The 16,912-nt window shown below is 43.4% G+C and overlaps 1 protein-coding gene across 1 annotated transcript in view; it reads right to left on the bottom strand.

The window, feature by feature from the left end:
- Positions 1 to 16,000, bottom strand: part of SCUBE1 (signal peptide, CUB domain and EGF like domain containing 1) — a 222,853-nt gene extending 206,853 nt beyond the window's left edge. The window contains exons 1-2 of the mRNA XM_067289850.1: positions 15,912 to 16,000; positions 13,042 to 13,164 (exon numbers count right to left, since the gene is read on the bottom strand). Coding sequence (XP_067145951.1) covers positions 13,042 to 13,164; positions 15,912 to 15,999 — 211 coding nt within the window. The 5' untranslated portion in view covers position 16,000. The remainder of the gene's footprint in view (positions 1 to 13,041; positions 13,165 to 15,911) is intronic.
- Between the last annotated feature and the right edge of the window lie 912 nt (positions 16,001 to 16,912).

The raw sequence follows: 16,912 nt of genomic DNA, 5'->3' as shown, positions 1-16,912 counted from the left end.
CTGAATAGTTTTGTGCGTATTCTGTATTCAGAAAACACACTAAAGTTTTCTGCATTTTGCTTCATGAGACTGAAATTGTGAACTGATGTTTTTGTACGCTGTTCTCATATTTTCTTCAGGAAAGAAAAAAAAAATTTCAAAACAGAAAGAATGAGCAGATTCAAACTGCCAGAGGCATAAAGGAGACAAATCATTTTTATATAAGTCTAGAAGTGACCATTAACATAAAACATAAGTGACAACACTTTGGATTTTATCCATATCACAAAAACTTGTTTTCCTAGTCCACCAGAGTGGTTAATCATACTGTAAACAAGAACTTGAGGGCTTGTTTCCATTGTTAAAGCTTTTCAAAGAACTGTAACATAAAGGTTCTTCCACTCTGAGGCCATAATCTCCCTAGATATAAAACTGTTTGCATATAGAAGGGGAGGCATCAGCCACTTTCATTTTCATATAAGGAAACAGTCGATATCTAAAGAAACAGACAATACCCAACCGAACCATTCTAGTCTTCAGGTCTTTACTTCAGGAAAACAAGCTGTGGTTGTCTGTTCCTGCCTCATGCTTGTTCCCTGGCTCACTCTTAAAACTCAGAACAGTCACAGGTCAGAGTAATTCTGGCAGCCCTCATTCCCTCAGTTATTCCTCACACTCTGCACACGTCTACACACTCCACTCTGAACAGAGGCGAATTCGCTTTGCTAGGAATTCAAGCCAAGCAAAAGCCACAGGGCTCCACTTGTGCACAGCCAAGCCTGGGATAACAGGCCCTGCCCTCTAGTAGCCAAATAGTTCAAGCTGAGCCTCCCTAGCGAAGCACTCACGTGGCTTTGGGTCACTGAAACACAGGCCGAGCAAGACTGCCTTTGCCCAGAAGAGGCTCACGTAGACAAAGCCACTGTAAGAACCCTTGAGGATATCCTTTATCAATCAACCAGAAACAAAAGCAATCAGTGTGGACTGCCTGTCTTTCAGGTGTGTAGTAAGCACACTGAGACCATTATTAAGGATCAGCTGTACCACTGCACACACAACAACTCCATGCAGTTGGGTTGGTATAAGGAAAAAGTGGGAGGGCAGAGGGGGCAAAGAGGTGAAAAGAGATTTTTTGATCATATTCATCTTTAGTCAGGTTGGAATACATCAGAAAAATAGAAATTTCTAAATAAAGTTGGAATTTGATGCTTTGTAGTTAGACAGAAACACAGGCATTTCTCCAAATCAAGGTTTTTATGGAATGCTTTTCCAATAAAGTTTAGCAAACAGAAGAAAAGTGCAAACAGAATAAAGACACAGCTCTACTCAGTAAAAGACACTATACCTCTAGAGGTATGAAGGCAGATATTTAAGTCACATATCTAGTTCCTCCTACATACCTGCTGCCAAAAATGTAGGTATGCATTACCCACACTCCCATTCAACAAAGTAGATACACACTTACTTTAAGTACTTTTTCACTGTAACAGGGTGACTACTTGCTTGAAAGCTTTGAATGTAGCCTCAGCTTCCAGATAATGAAATCAGAACAAAAGTACTTCAGCCCAATTTCCTTCTGACAATAACAAGAACTGGAATGCATCACAGTTACAACCTGCAGTATTTTCAGCAATGATATGTCCAACAAATAAAAACTACAGCATACAGCAATGGTTTCCATACCCTGATCTCCAAGGCACAGCAAGAATTCTGCAGCAGACCTCCAGAACAGTAACAGACACCAAATCAATATTAGACATCACTTTTGTATGGTTTTTTTTTCAGTTAAAAATTTGATGCTCTGTGAGCACAGTGCCTTGTAAAACATGAGGACTGAGAGTGGTTCATGCAGACTAGGTCTGGGGTACAATGATAAGCAGAGCTTAATTTCAAGCTGAGAGTAAATGCAAATTGGCTTTTATATTCTCTGAAATAAAAGCTCATCTGCTTAATAAATTTATTATAGAAAACAAAGCAATTTGAAGGCCATTTCATCTATTTAGTATTTCTGATTCTGTCAGTGATGACTGTACTATAAAATATTATCAATAACTGTGAAAGCATAGCCTTGAATTTGAGATGTTGGCTATGGGGCAAATGGCACCAAACTGCTCACATGTTAAACACTAGTTCATGTCCGCAAGATGAAGGCCTTACATCAGCTTATTAAATGATACAGACTCTTTTTCTTTTTTTTTTTCCCTTTTCCTTGGTCACTGAAGGAAAAACTGTGATCTACAGCTTTTCTCCAGAGAATGGGCATCGCAGTATTAAAACAAGATAATAACTTCAATTTAATAAAGCACTTAATGGGAATCACTTTAACGGGTAACATCTACTTAAGATTGAGCACATGCTCAAGTGCTCTGGTGAATCAAGGCATTTGAACAAAACAACTCTTCAAACTGCAGTGTGAATATATTCCTTTTGCAGAGCATCTTAAATGTGTAGAAAAGCCTTGCAATTTTAAGGTGGCCTGTCAGACCTTATGTTCAGTTTCTTATAACTCTGCTAAACATTTATGCTTGGGCTAGAATACTTCATGCAAGACATCTTCTTTAAAGCAAGTCTCTTTTGGGGGAGCTGAAATTTAAAACAAACACATAGACTAAACTAAACAACAACAAAACAGTCCTTTTCCTAAAGTGATCTGATGGCAAATGCACAGCTTTACTTTGTTTAAAAAGCATCAACTCCACACTTACTTGAATAGACTTAGTGCTTTCAGATTTTTGAGCAACTTCTTGTAAGGAGGCAGAAAGTTATCTTTCAGTGGATTTCTAGGGACAGCAAAAGCTGGCCAAGTTATGGCTGAAAATTCAACCAAACAAAAAATAATCTATCACAGTCAAATAAATTCACAAGCTCAGCAGGTACGTGCTGAAATTTAGACAGTTTTCAAAATGTCATCCTTGGTGGATGTTTTTTCAGCCTTAGGCTGTAGTTTCACAATACAAGGGCTCCAGAAACTAAGGCAAATTAAGAAACCTACTCACCCTACTCCACCATAACCTTCTCCCTGACATTTGTTTCAGCCTCTATACCACACAGTTCATTGCCTCTTCAGTTTACAACTGCTTATGGGGCCATGCTGTAATCCTTTGCTTTCCTTTCTCTTTTTGGGGATTATTTTGGTGATATCCTTCACAGTGTAGCCCCACATCAGTTGCCCTGTACCAAAAAACATGATCAAGTAAACAGGAACTTCCTAAATCAGTGCATTGTGGAAGTACAGTACTATTGTTTTTCTGACCAGATTGTATACACATTTTTCCTACAGCTTCCTGCTATACGTCCTCCATTCCAGAGCTACCTGAGGCCAGGTCAAACTTCCCCTCTAATTCTGACTCCCAGCCATTCTGCTCTAGAATGGGGTTGGGCTAGTACCATGGGTACAGAGGCTGTATGCACCATCCGCTTGATGATACCCATTACCTCCGCAGTGTCCTAATGGCATCCGTGAGAATGCTACGTGGCTCGAATGAAAAGGAAACAGAAGTCACATTAGTGGAGTTTATTTGGGCAAGGATTAGAGAAGCAATCTAAGGCCACATTCCCCACCTCCTCTCCCATCATTCGACCAAAGGCTGTCTGACCACATTATGCATCAGTGTATGTTTAGCCACCTAACAAAGGACATGTGTATTTTGGTCATATGATGGACACACATGCTGACCACCTCCATAATCAGATGAGACCTGGCAAATGACAGCAAACAGCCACACAGTGATGTCTTTCCAGCTAACCATCTGAGGAAAGAGCCACAGGTCCAAGGGGGTGGGAACAGCCTGGAACAGGCTGAGGGGCAAGTGAACTTTGAGCTAGAAAGGGGGCAGAGAAGGAGAGAAAAGGAGGAAAAAGGGAAAACTGAGTGCTGGCAGGGGCTGCTTGGCCTTGAAGACAGAACTCAAGGAAGAGGGCCAGTAAGGGGTCCTCAGAGCTTGCAGCTACCACCTCTCCAGTCCCAGAGAAGTCTTGCTATGGGACACCGGTTCCCAGAATAATAATGCTGTAACTTGAATAAGCCACTGAGACAGACGCCAAGGGAAAGTAAACAGAGCAAAATTAAAAAGAGGCAGGCAATAATACACTAAAAGAAGACAAAAGAAAGAGAAGTAAGATTTGCAACATGGAAGTGACAGGGTTAAGAGGCAGCTGAGCAACAGAGTATTCAAGGCAACATAAAGATGAAGAATGCAAGGAAAGGAGACTACACCATCAGAAAAGGTAATAGGCAGGAGAACAGGAAAGACTACAGAGAAATACAGAAATCAACTGGGCAGACAAAAGAGAGGAAAGACTGTTACCATATTAAACAGTATATTTTATTTATGCTCCTTCATTTTATTATAATTTTTCTGGCAGATAATTTACACTGTATATTTGGGGGAAATGAGAAGTTCCTTCTAAATACCAAGTTTACATCACCACAGGAGGCCACCCTGGGTTCTGCAGCTCAGCAACTGTTGAGACTGATGAAATTTTATATATATTTATAAGTTCCCAGAGTACCCATAGACCATCCAGCAGACAGGGAGCTTATCAACTATTTAGAGAAATGTCCTTGGAAAAAAACATATTTTTTCCAAATTGAGAATTACATGTAAGGCTGCTGAAGAATGAGGCCATATTGCTAGCAGCATGGTATTTGTTTATGCAAAATATAGTGATATTTGTTTCCAAGAAGCATTTCTGGAAAAAAAAAAAAGTTAGAGCAAATGTTCTTTTTCTAAGTAAAAATGGAAGATTTCCAAATTGGACCACCGGGGGAGCTGTTCACTGAAGCAGCATTATGGGCTGCCTGAAAGTAGCTCTGAGAGGTAAGACAAGGTAGGCAAGAAAGGGTAGAGGAGAAAACAAGGGTGTGTGTGATACGTGGGTACTGATGACACTGTGAACAATTAGACAGGTCCTGCTGTCATGACTAAAGGATATTCTGGTTTTATTGGATAAACTGATGAACACAGTCGGAAAAATAAAGCAGTCTGCAAGAAAAAAAATCAAGCCTGAATCCTGGCCAAAAACAAAAGCCCCGTTCAAAGAACAAAAGAAGCATCAAGGAAAAAAAAAGTTATTGTAAGCTGCTAATTCACTTAGGCTGTAATAATATTCTGCTTTACTACTGAACACTCTCAGGAGCATTTTCTTGCTTGCTACTTCCTCTCCATCCCCTAACAGACTGCAGTTCCCTAAAGTATTCACCAAACTGGCAAGCTGGTAATCTGGCTTTCAATGGTACAAGACAATTAATAAAAGGGTACAGAAACAGAAGACTTCAATATTGGATGCTGGGAGACACCTTTATCAGCCTAAGCCAAAAATGATACATGAAATTATGTGATCAAATGAGTAGGATTTTCAGAGAGAAGAAAACATAGTTACTGAGCTCCAATCAAAGAAGTCAATTGATGCTTTTGCCCCCTTTTTGACATCATGTAGTGCTTCATCCTGGAGTTGCTTTCGGTGAAATCGCCACAATGGCTCACTCAGAGTAAAGCTATATCCCCTGTGAATAAAGCTAGGAAGATCTGACCCTGAAATGAAAATCGCCACAAAACTGCAGGGAGGCAGACTGTCTCTTCCACTATGCTCACATGGCCTGCTGCAGGCCTACAGGACAAAATAGGCATCACAGATTCTTGCAACAAGTGATCTCATTCAGGCAACACAGCCATTAGGGAAGGGAGACATGAAGTTCAACATGACATTAATGTCTGCCTTCACAACTGCTGGAAAATTGGCATCTGTTAAGGTACTGGGAGAATTTTAACTATGAAACTAGAAAGCACAGCAGCTTCAGTATGTATTATTTGCTAGGGACTTCAAGACTGCAAAGCCATTTCAAAAGAAATTAAATCAGGCATCAAAGCCTCAAGCACTAAACTGAGATCAGGTCATGAAAAAGGTTATACAGAAAATAATAAAAACTAGAATAAGGATATGACCCAAGGATGAAACAATATTAAGGAAAAAAGACATTCACCTTCCTGTAGCTTTTGAGAAGGCAGTAGGCAAACAAAGGGAGTAGATATATCTTTTTATTATTATTATTATTAAACAGAGCTGTTCAGAAAATCCTTTCTTTGTTTTTTTTTTTTTAGTTCCTCTGACAGGCATGTAGCAAGATATTATTAGTGGGTCTGAGCAAGCAAACCTAGCACCCACATTACATTTTCACAAACAAGAGCAATAAGACTATGGATGCAGTGATAACATTCAGCCTGAAATGAGTCAATATTTGCAAGATCCCAGAAGACAACCCTTCCTTGAGGGAATGAATTCACCTATTGTAATCAGAAGAATCATCAACCAGGAAGAAGTCACGTAGGCTGCCTTGTTTGGTAGCATCCCTGTTGTTCAGCAGGGTGGGACAGACAGACAGCGCAAGCCTGAGCCCACTTGAAATATGCAAGCATCAAGATGCATAAGTTTCAGAAACCAGAGGGCAACCAGTAGTGTTCATTCAGTCTCACAGGACTTCATTGATAAGATGGTCCATGCATGAAAGATTTGGTGAGAGTGGATTGATGGGACAACATGGGAGTCTTAGAAGAAATGGGATCATTGTTCCATTCAAGACACATCCAGAAGCCCCCATGCTTACTTATCCCTCCAGAGAGGAGGGAGCTTCAGCGCAAGATACTGAACAAGGAACTGGGAAATGAGAACTCTGAAGTATCCTGTGCTGCTTCCAGGTTGACTGATTTAGAGCAGCTCTGCGACAATATTTGGATTCATTTTTGGAGAGCAGGAGAAATACGTAGCAGGTATTTGAAAGACTAAAGTAAAATTAAAACCCAATGAGTGAGACCAGCTCCTTAAGAAAATGAAGTTAAATCTGGTAAACAAGATTAATATTGTAGGAAGAATATTAATTTAACCTTGGAGAAACAATTATTATTATTTTTCAAACAAGAGTGATGAGAAGATAAAATTTATGTATTTTTTCCAGTTGCTAAGATTTGTTTAGAACCCTTTAAAAACAGACTGAACAAACAGGTACAAGAAGAAACTTGGCCTCACCTCCACAAAATTATTGAAGATGATAATGAATGGTTTATCTATGCTATTTCCGAATCATTGCAAATTCAATGAGTTATTCATTTTAAACTTTAGTGTATTATCATAAACACCATTAGTAGTTTAAATTTTGGCTTAGGGACATTATTGCACCTGCAGCATGAAGACAAAATTGCATGTGATAGTCCCAAAGGTCCCAAACATTTGTCAAAATAAGAAATATGCTACCATTTGCTTTCCACAAAATTAGAATTCTTAGTTCAGGGAAAAGCTTTTAGTTAACATTTTAGAGATGATCTGTATTGTACTCCATGCCTTTTTGTCTGCAGCAGTAGATTGTGTCTGAGACAAAGCCAGATGTCACAAAACACCAATGGAAATAATAAAATCTAGGTATATCAATGCAAATATGTTTCCAGGCACTGTACTGAGCATTTCCATTCACTGTACATAGACAAATGTTAGGAACTATGGCAGTGGTTGTGGGGAGCAGTGTATCAGGTCTGCATGAGGAGAAGCCTTGCTAGATTGCTTTGGTACACTTTTGCCAGAAGCCTCCTTCAGCCAAGCAGTGCTTAGATGAACACAGGGGTTCAGAAGGTACAATTTACATGTGCTACCAAGTGGACGTGTGCCTTTGACAGAAGAATTTAACCTACCTGGGGCTGAAAATACCTGTGATTGAGGAAGGAACAGTCTCTCTTATTGGGTGACTGTATCATGTTCAAATCCAGTGAGACCCTGTCATTGGGGGAATCAAGAATGACAGCCTGTTTTGCAGGTTACCATGACCATCTGCCTGCTTACCTGGAATAATTACTTACATCAGAAAAGGAACTATAAGTGTATCAACATATAACAAAGTTACATCACTAAAACAGCATAGGCTTACCCAGCTATCAGTCAGGCAGAAGTGCTGCTGAGAGTCTGTGTTTTCAGACACCTGCTCTGCTAGTACAAATTTCCAATATGAGTGGAAACCGGAAAATCATCCTCTCAAGGCAGACTCTGCCAAGACACTTTGCTATGGTATATGCATGTTGCCCTCAGCAAGAAACCTATCAGCAATATTATCAAGCTTCACAAGAGAACAAACTTTACAGCTGAAGGGTTAAATACAGTGACTGCCTGTGCCATTAAAACTACTATCCATAGCATTTCTCTTCTGTGCAAAGAGTTTAAGAGACATGACAACAACTGTCAGACCAGTTATAAAAGGAACTGAAGAACATTTATAATACTATGGAAGACAATAGAAAAAAGGAATCAAGCAGGAAATCTTCCTGAATACTGAAAATCTCAAAGCAGAGATTTGCAACCCAGAAGCACTAGGTTCCAGTGAACATTTTTTCAAGAAAAAATCATATCCACCCAATCATGTCCTCTACGTACTGTACAGAGAGGGTTCTACGTGTAAGATACCATCCAAAAGAAAAATAAACTATTAGAGCAACTCACTGAAATCACACTCACACTGGGAATAAACAGTAGGCTGGGAGAAAAAATATTTAAAATAGAAGATAAAGTTGACAGACTAACTGGATATAAAATGGGCACAGTTTAGCATCAACCAGAAATTATACAGAGTTTTGTAATCATTACTAGCATGAGGGTCTGGAATAGCCTTAACCCAGGACTATGGGCAAAAAGATTAACCAGGTTTAAGAGCTAAACCCTTTCATAAACTGATCAACGACAGGGAATCCTGCAACAGCACAAGTGTGGCACTGGGGACAGAGGAGGCCCTCTCAAGGCCTCGGCAACTCCAGGACTCGGAATCTTTTTGCACCTTCTGGATTTCCCATTGCCTTGATATAATTTTCCAGCTGACAATTTCACTGAGATACCAACCTAAGGAGAAAGCCTGAGACCAAAAGTTAAAGAAGAGAAGAGAAGACCAAAAACCTGCTGGATGAGAAGGAGCTTGCATGCAGCTGAATGCAGGCCAGTGTTTGAGATACTGACTAAAATCGCAATATGGAAGATCTCCTAGGTAATACAAGATCTGTCAGGGCCAGGGAAAGTGAATCAGCTATCAGTTAAGAGTCAGAGGTTGTATATGGAAAAAAGAAACAAACAATTGGAAGCAAACCTTTTTTTAAGATTACTTGGGCTGGACACACTATTCCATCATATGGAAACACTAGTTAGAGAACTTGTGGTCAAAGGACATTGCCATTTTGCGTGATATGAGGAAATATCACCATGGCATTCATAACAACTACTGGGGATGACCTGTTACACATCTGGAATTTTATGATCGTTCCGTTCACTGGAAACCAAAAATCACAACATAAAGCACATGTGTTTACTGCCATTTTATATTTCCAGAAGAGGATGAGTAAAGCCCACAACAGATTTGAGACCATCTTTGGGTACTAGTAGTGCTGAGCCTTTGGCTTGACAACAGCACAGCAGATAGCTTGTTGAAAAGAAAAGGTAAACTGAAATCTACAGGGGCAAGCAGGGGCCAGGACACAATGAGCATTTCTTCTATCTGGAGAAACAGCTGAGCTCTATGGAAAGACATAGATCAGCAGGTTCAGGCAACCAAGAAAAAAAGAAAATAATTTGGAAACTGAGAAATCACCCCCAATCCTCATAAACCCTGGAAAAACCTAGTCCAAAAGACATTTTGGGGAGAAAATGAAAGTTCAGGAACAAATTCCCTGCTAAGGGAATTTAAAAGATTGTCAAGAAAAAAATCATTTCAAGGTAATTGCTGTTAGAGTGCTCTGCATCTCCTTAAAGGACTGTTTCTGGCATATTTCTCCCCACCCTTTAGATCAGAGAGTAGCAACATACGCACAAAATCCTGCACAAGTGCCTGGGCTCCCTATTTCTTGTGACAAAAGAGGCATGTATGAGCCTCAAAGGTCCCACTTTTTAAACTATTCATTATTTTTGAATTAAAATGTATTAATAAATACACAAGCATATACAAAGGACATACATTCTGGACATATTCATACAATCTCTGCTCCATTGCTATTATAAAACTTAAAATTTATCCAAACAAATCATGTTAATTCCCATACTCTATCCCTTTCTCCAAAAATGCATTTTATGTGAATAAAAGCAATATTTAAGACTGATCTTTAAAGTAAATTCACATGTACAGTGTAATCTCTCTAAATTAATTTTAATATCTCAGTATATTCTAAACATTTTAGTGAACCTGCAGTTTACAGTAAATCTGATGACACAGTATCATTTCTTTCAGCTCACTGCTGCATATAAATTGCAATCCTGGTAATCCTTGTTTTTTAACTGAACCTGGCTCTATACAAGAGCCTGCACTATAAGGGAGTTAGCTACACTATAATGAATGTTCTTCAGACACGAAGCAAAATAGATAGTTTGCTACGAATGCCAGTAAGAATTCAGTTAAGGAGGCACATTATCTTTACAATAAAATTAAATATCTTTACCTTTTCTCACACATAACTAGTTTCAGTGATGAAAAAGCCATTTAAAAGCTTAGTTATAAAGAACCAAAATCATTTAACAACCCAGCTTTGGTTTTGGTGCAATGAAAATTGTACGGTGTATTTCATCTTTGTTATTACTAGCATATTCACTTCTATCTTAAAACATAATTTTTAAAAGGCTGATTACTGGTGTCGTCTTGTGACAGAATATTAAATACCAATCAATACTGCCATTCTGTTCATTTCTGTAGGTTTTGAAAACTTGATCTCACGATGCAAAATAAACCTACTTTATGTGAATAACAAACCTGAGGCAGATCTTAGATCTGCCACTGACTTGTGTGACCCTGCCTTCACCTCTATGGATTTAAGTTTACTCACTTATAAAAAGGACATGATGATATTTGCCTGCCACTGAAGTTACATTACTTCAGTAACAAAGTTTTAAAGTACTTTGGGACCAAAATAAGAGTTACTATGTAGGCATTCTAAAATAAGCTCCAAAAGGGAAACATCCATAGTATTTCAAGCTTTCTGCTCATCTCAAAATTGGATATTAATCACGAACTTAAGATGCATACAAAGTGATGCAAGATCTTTTAAATTATCAGTATAACATCATAAGAAAAGTTATATTTCATGTATAGTAAAGTAATCCCTTGTTTAGACACCTCACATTCATTTACCTGACTAACGTTCAATAATTTAATGTCCAGGCAGAACATGTTGCAGTCTGCCCTACCTTACTTTATTTATCAAGTTTGTCAGATGCTAAATACCATCAGATACTGGAATTCAACATGAGCCACAGAAATTCCATGATTCTGTACATCATTCTGCAGGGAAATCTGAATTCTGCTACTCACAGAGCTGTCTTTTTCACTGAGCCAAGGTAAGTCAGGCAAAGAGAAATGTGTGTATTAAACAAGCACGAATATCTGGCAGGTCTACCATTAAACAGAGCTCAACATCTGAAATATGAGTAGTTAAAGCTTAAGAAAACTTTTGATGTGGAAAACCAATATAGAAACAAGTACCAATTCTGAGAATGCTGCAACCTCTAAAGCTGTGGCCTTGAGTACATTTTCTCTGTGCACAGAGCTCCTTGCCTGGAAAGGATAAATAGTGGAGGAAAGTGATGCTGAATAATTATTCTGTCAGTTTGCGAGAAAGAAAATCTGGCTTCCAAATGAACAGCAGTTCAGAGACACTGGAGTACCAAGAGGTGGACAGTAGGAATTTATCTCTGTCAGTTTAAGCCCAAGACAGAAAAATATGACAACCACAAAAATGCTTTATGAGGGCACTTGAACAAACACTTTGGAAGTCCATGGAGAATAATATGTGGTTTCAAATTTTTGTAGACTTCAGCAAAGTCATTTTTAGGTCTTTAATCTTTTTAATGGACCAGCCATATACATTTTAAAAAAGTTTCAGTCTGCAGCAGAAAAAAAGACTTGGAAGGAAAATTTAAATAGCTGCTAAGCATCTACAAGTGGAAAAAACAATAATCTTACATCCTTTATTTAAAGGCCTTCTGCTGTGATTACAATATTAGTTCTTGTCACCAGAGAATAATGTCTCTGTTGAAGTTCAAGAGACAAGACATACTTTATAAAATCTGAAATATGAGTGTAAACAGTGCACAGTAAAACATGCTAGATCCTTTTCAGTTGAATGCATTGATTTAAAGACATACAGAAGTAAACCAACTTTTAAAAGTCCGGTAAATATAATAATCTGAAACGGGGTTTTTTGTTTTTTTTTTTTTTTAATAATAAGTGTTCCACAGACTCAAAAATACATGGTGATTTGACACTTGCCTAATGTCAAGGGGAACGGCGCTCTGATGTCCTGGTCAAGTTGACGTGGAAAAAATCCTACTGAATTGGCCCCGAGGTGTGTGTGTGTGTATGTGCTCGGGAGTGAGGGCAGTAACCCATTAGGCGGGCGAGAGGTGCAAGTTTCCCTGTGCCTCAGGGGCACCCGCGAGAGCGAGCGGAGCAGCCCGCGGCGCCGGGCCGCGCCGGGCCGAGGGGGTCCCGGACGGGTGCGACCCCGCGGCTGCGGCGGAGGGAGGGAGGGAGGCGCCCGCCGCTCCGCTCCGCGCCGCGCCCCGGCCCGGCCTGGCCCGGCCCAGCTCCGGCTCCCCGCGGCAGCCGCAGCCCGGCCCGGCCACACGGCCTCGCCGCCGCCCGCAGCCCGGGACGGGAGGCCTCCCGAGGCGCGGTAGGTCGCCCCGGCGCGGCGCTCGCTGCCGGGGGAGCGGGGAGACCCGGCGGGGCGGGCCCTGCGTGCTCCTCGGTGCGCTTCGAGCCCCGGCACCGGCCGGGAGAAGCCGGTGTCAAACCCAGCTAGCTTCGGTGAGGGACAACCTCTTCCCCCTTTTTTATACTTAAAATCAGGCTGGAGGACACGATGTCTGTGATGCCGGACAATTAGCAAAAGCAGCAGGGGATGCTTGCCAATGAACACCGAGATTTGAGGTTAAGCAGCTGTAAATCTGCATTAATCGTTTCAGGAATTCAGCTATTTACAAAAGCTTTTAAAGAGCAAACAAATAAGAGAAGGGAGGGGAGGAGAGATAGGAGAGGAGTCCGGCTGCCCTTACCTTCACATTGTTTCCCTTCGCCTTTATAACCCGGTTTGCAGATGCATTTGTACGATTTCGGTGTGTTTTGGCAAATTGCATCGATGTGACAGTCATCTGTAGCTTCTGCGCACTCGTCAACATCTGGAATCACAGAATGAACCCCAGGAGAGAGAGAGAAGAAGGGAGACCTGAGACATGGAAAAGCTTCAAGCTCCCTTTGAAGAAGCTGCTGGCTTGTCTACCTTCTGAGCGTCATCCTGGACGTGGGGACATTCAAGGTTAAATAATTAAACAAACCAACGCGTTATGCTCTCCTTAAGCCATTTATAAACCCTGCTTTCTCTCCACAAAGCTAGATGAGCTCAGTCCCACGTTTCTGCATTAGAAAATCATTACACATTAGAAATTAGTGTCTGTTGTATAGGTCTAGCGCTGGAGACCCACATCCATTTGTGAGTTAAAACATGAGAGCGTTTAAATGACCCAGAAGAGGAGAAGAAAAGCCCATTTGCATGTTCCTAGCAAAGAGATCTTCTTAATTTAGAAAGATAGACACTAGTTTAAACAAACTCTGTTGGCAGGGGAATGAGAAAAAGAAATATTTGAACAGGAAAACCACATTAATCCTTTTTTATTAAGAGGCAAAAAAATAAATAGAAGACCATATGAAACTCGATAAGTTAGCGGGGAGAAAAGCAACCTGCAATAACATCATCTACATAGACTAAAACTCATTCAGAACGAAAAGGTCCTAGCAGTCTTCCTGGCCACTGCTCATTAGGGTGCTTTACTGATGTGCCGGACGCTGAAAGGGGGAGCCCCGACTGCTTTTCTTGTTTTCCGGGTAGGAAACCCTTACAAACATTTCAGTGATGGGCATTCGTGTTCTCCCCCGGATTTAAAGAGGACGGGGGAGGGAGGAGAAGATGAGAGCGAGTCGAGATTTGGTAGTCGTGGGAATGTTAATGAAGTGAACATGGAAAGAAAAGCTCCGACTTATTCACGGATGGGATGTGCTGCTAACATGCGAACATTTCAAGTCCTGCCTAACCTTCCCCTCGCCCCCCCATCTGTCGTCGCGCCCTACGGGCTGCGGCGGGGCCGCGGCGCGGGGGAGGGCGATGCTGCCGCCGCCGGAGCCCGGCGGTGCGCGGGGACACCGGCCGCCGGGCCGGGCCGGGCCGCCCGCAGCTGTCGGCCGCCGTCGTCGGGTCCCTAATACCCTTTAAACGGTTTTCCTCACCCTTTCATGCGACAGGCACGTCTAGGGCTCCCGGGGGGAGGGAGCACGCAGGGGAGCTCTCTGCCCGGGAGAGGTGGGTTACCAGCCGGGGAACAGCTAATAGAGCTGCAGAGAGCACAGCTTCCCGTTTATTTTTATGAAGTTCCGAGGAGAGAGGGGTGCTGCGGAGGGAGGCAGCCATCCAGCGAAAGACATGTGCGGTTGGTTTCATGCCAATTAGATTAACAGATTCTCAAAAAAGGTGCAGTAAAGTGAAAACAGTTTTATTGTTAGCTTGAAATCCTAACGCTAATTGTTTCAGAAGTGCTCACTCAGCCATCTCCAGTGATAAAACAAGGATCCTTCAAAGTCACCGGGGACAGGAGGGGGCTATTTAGAGAGAGGGGAATAATCAGGTATTGTGGGAAGGCACACAGCAGACAACTTTGCTGAGGTGCAGACCGGGACAGCCCCGCGGGTGCACCTTCGGACTCCTAGCAAGAGAATTGCATGGACTCGTTATTATTATTATTATTATTTTTTTTTTTTTTTTTAAGAAAGAGGGGAAAAGTTTTCCCCTCCCAAACGCTGAGCGTTGTGTCTTCTCGAGAAACGCACTACTGCTGTAGTCTGTTTCCTTCTTTCTTGTCCATTCGTTTATTTTAGCCGCCGAGACGGTTCAGATCTAGCTGTGATTTACGTGAATTCGCTTAGGGGGTCCGAGGGTGTTGCTCAGATCAGACACAGATTCAGTCAAGCACGAAAAGAAAAGAAGAAGATTTTTTTAAAGCGCTTTGGTTCATACTTTTGACTCATTAAACCGGCACCCATCTCCCATCAAGATCAGCAAAAGTGACAGCTGGACTCTTTATAATGCCGTCAAAAATTCAAACTGCATTGAGCCAAGGGGGACATTTCACAGCAACCAGAGGATGCCTGGGAGTCAGGCGTGAATGCCAATGAGTCAAATGAAAAGGGCAAAACCAAATATGAGCCCTCGTTCTGCTCCGCATCCCACGTTGCATTTCTTGGACTTTAAGAACTTCTACACCGACTTCGTTCATTTTGTTGCATTTAAACTCTGTATCTGGGGAGAAGGGATTTTTCCTTCCCCCCCCCCACACTTCACCTTAACGGATTTCTTCCAGCACAACTTCAGAGACTGCACGTACATCTTTAAGAAAATACTTTTGGTTTACAACATTCCTAAACAGAGGTGCTTTTTTTAACATCAGAGCAAAGACTTAATATCATTAATGCTACTAAAAAGACACGAGTGAGGCTATGAAGAAATACCGGGTCTTTGAGTTAATGCGCAGACAGGGAAAGCCTGAGAAGATGTAACAGCCAACATTTCTTCCGGGGAGTCTCCAGCATCCAGCAGCACATATTTATCTCGCAGGCACTTAAGGAAAGTAACTTTTTCTTCCCCATCGCCCCCGCCCCCCCCCCAAGACGTCCCCTGGCTCTAGCAGTCAAACACACGAGAAAACGCCTCCCAGCCACAACTTCCAACACCCCCCGCCACACTAGCAGCAAGACGTGACCCCCCCCTCCCCCCAACACCTTAAATGAGGGAGAGGCGGGCGGCCAAGTACGGTCCCGCCGAGACTCCGCGCAACCCGAGCCCGGGGGCAGGCGGAACCGCGGCGAAGCCCCCTCTTACCTGCGCCCCCGCTGGCTCCCGCAAACCTGCCGGCCCAGACGAGAGCGAAAAGCAAACAGCAGCACCGCGAAAAGCAAACAGTGCCCATGATAATGATGCGGTCCCCGGCTCCGGGTGCCTGTCTGCGATAAGGGACGCACTCGGGGCCGGCCGCGCGGAGCCGCCGGCGCTGACGCCCTGACAGCGCCCCGCTGATTCGCCGCGGCTCCCGCGGCGGGGGCGGTGCCGGCCGCCGGGGCGGGCCGGGCCGCCCCCGCCGGGGAAGGGGGGCGGCGGGGCGCTTGGGCTCTTCGCCGCTCGGCGGAGGTGTTTGTTGCTGAGGCGCGCTGTGCCTAGCGGGGCGAAGTCTTCGCCCCTCGCCCGCACACACACACGCCCCCTTCTCTCTACCTCTTGCGTCTACCGGCAGGTAGGAAGCCCGGGAAAAGCCGCTGGGGCCGTTAGCCGGGCGTTTTGTTTCTTGAAGCTGCGCGAGCGGGGAGCGTTGCTCCCCTCAGCGGCCGGGCGCGCGGGGCAACCGTTACCCCCCCCCCCCCCCGCGCGCGCCCGGGGCTGCTGGCGGCTCTCGGGGGCGCCCGGCCCCCGCCAGCTCCTGCGGGGCGCCGCCCCGTGCCCCTCGCGGGGCGCCGCCGGGAGGTGGCTCCTCCCGAGCCGCGAGCTTTGAGGACAGACAGTCCGGCGAACTCAGCCGCCGATCTCCTTGACAACCGCTAAGAGGGATTTTTTCCCCCCCTTCCTGGGCTCAGATTAAAAGAAAACTTTCTCCCCCCCCCCCCCTTTGCCTTCCTCTTAGCCTCGTCTAACTCCTGGCGCTGCCTCTTCCACTTGCCTCGGGTCATTACCATTAATACCAGCCACCAGCTTTCCATAACGTTTTAAGGGATTTCTAGGTCTTTCCCACAGAAAGCGAGAAGGGCTCAGGCGCTTTTCCCCGACCGTCCTGGCCAACCTTGCCTTCCCCCGGCCCTCTTGAGCCTCTCCTCATGGGATGATGCTGCCGC

This window comes from Apteryx mantelli, chromosome 1 (genome assembly GCF_036417845.1).
Source record: "Apteryx mantelli isolate bAptMan1 chromosome 1, bAptMan1.hap1, whole genome shotgun sequence".
In the NCBI taxonomy this organism is placed as follows: domain Eukaryota; kingdom Metazoa; phylum Chordata; class Aves; order Apterygiformes; family Apterygidae; genus Apteryx; species Apteryx mantelli.
Note: the sequence above shows the minus strand (reverse complement) of the source record. Positions and strands in the feature narration are given on the sequence as shown.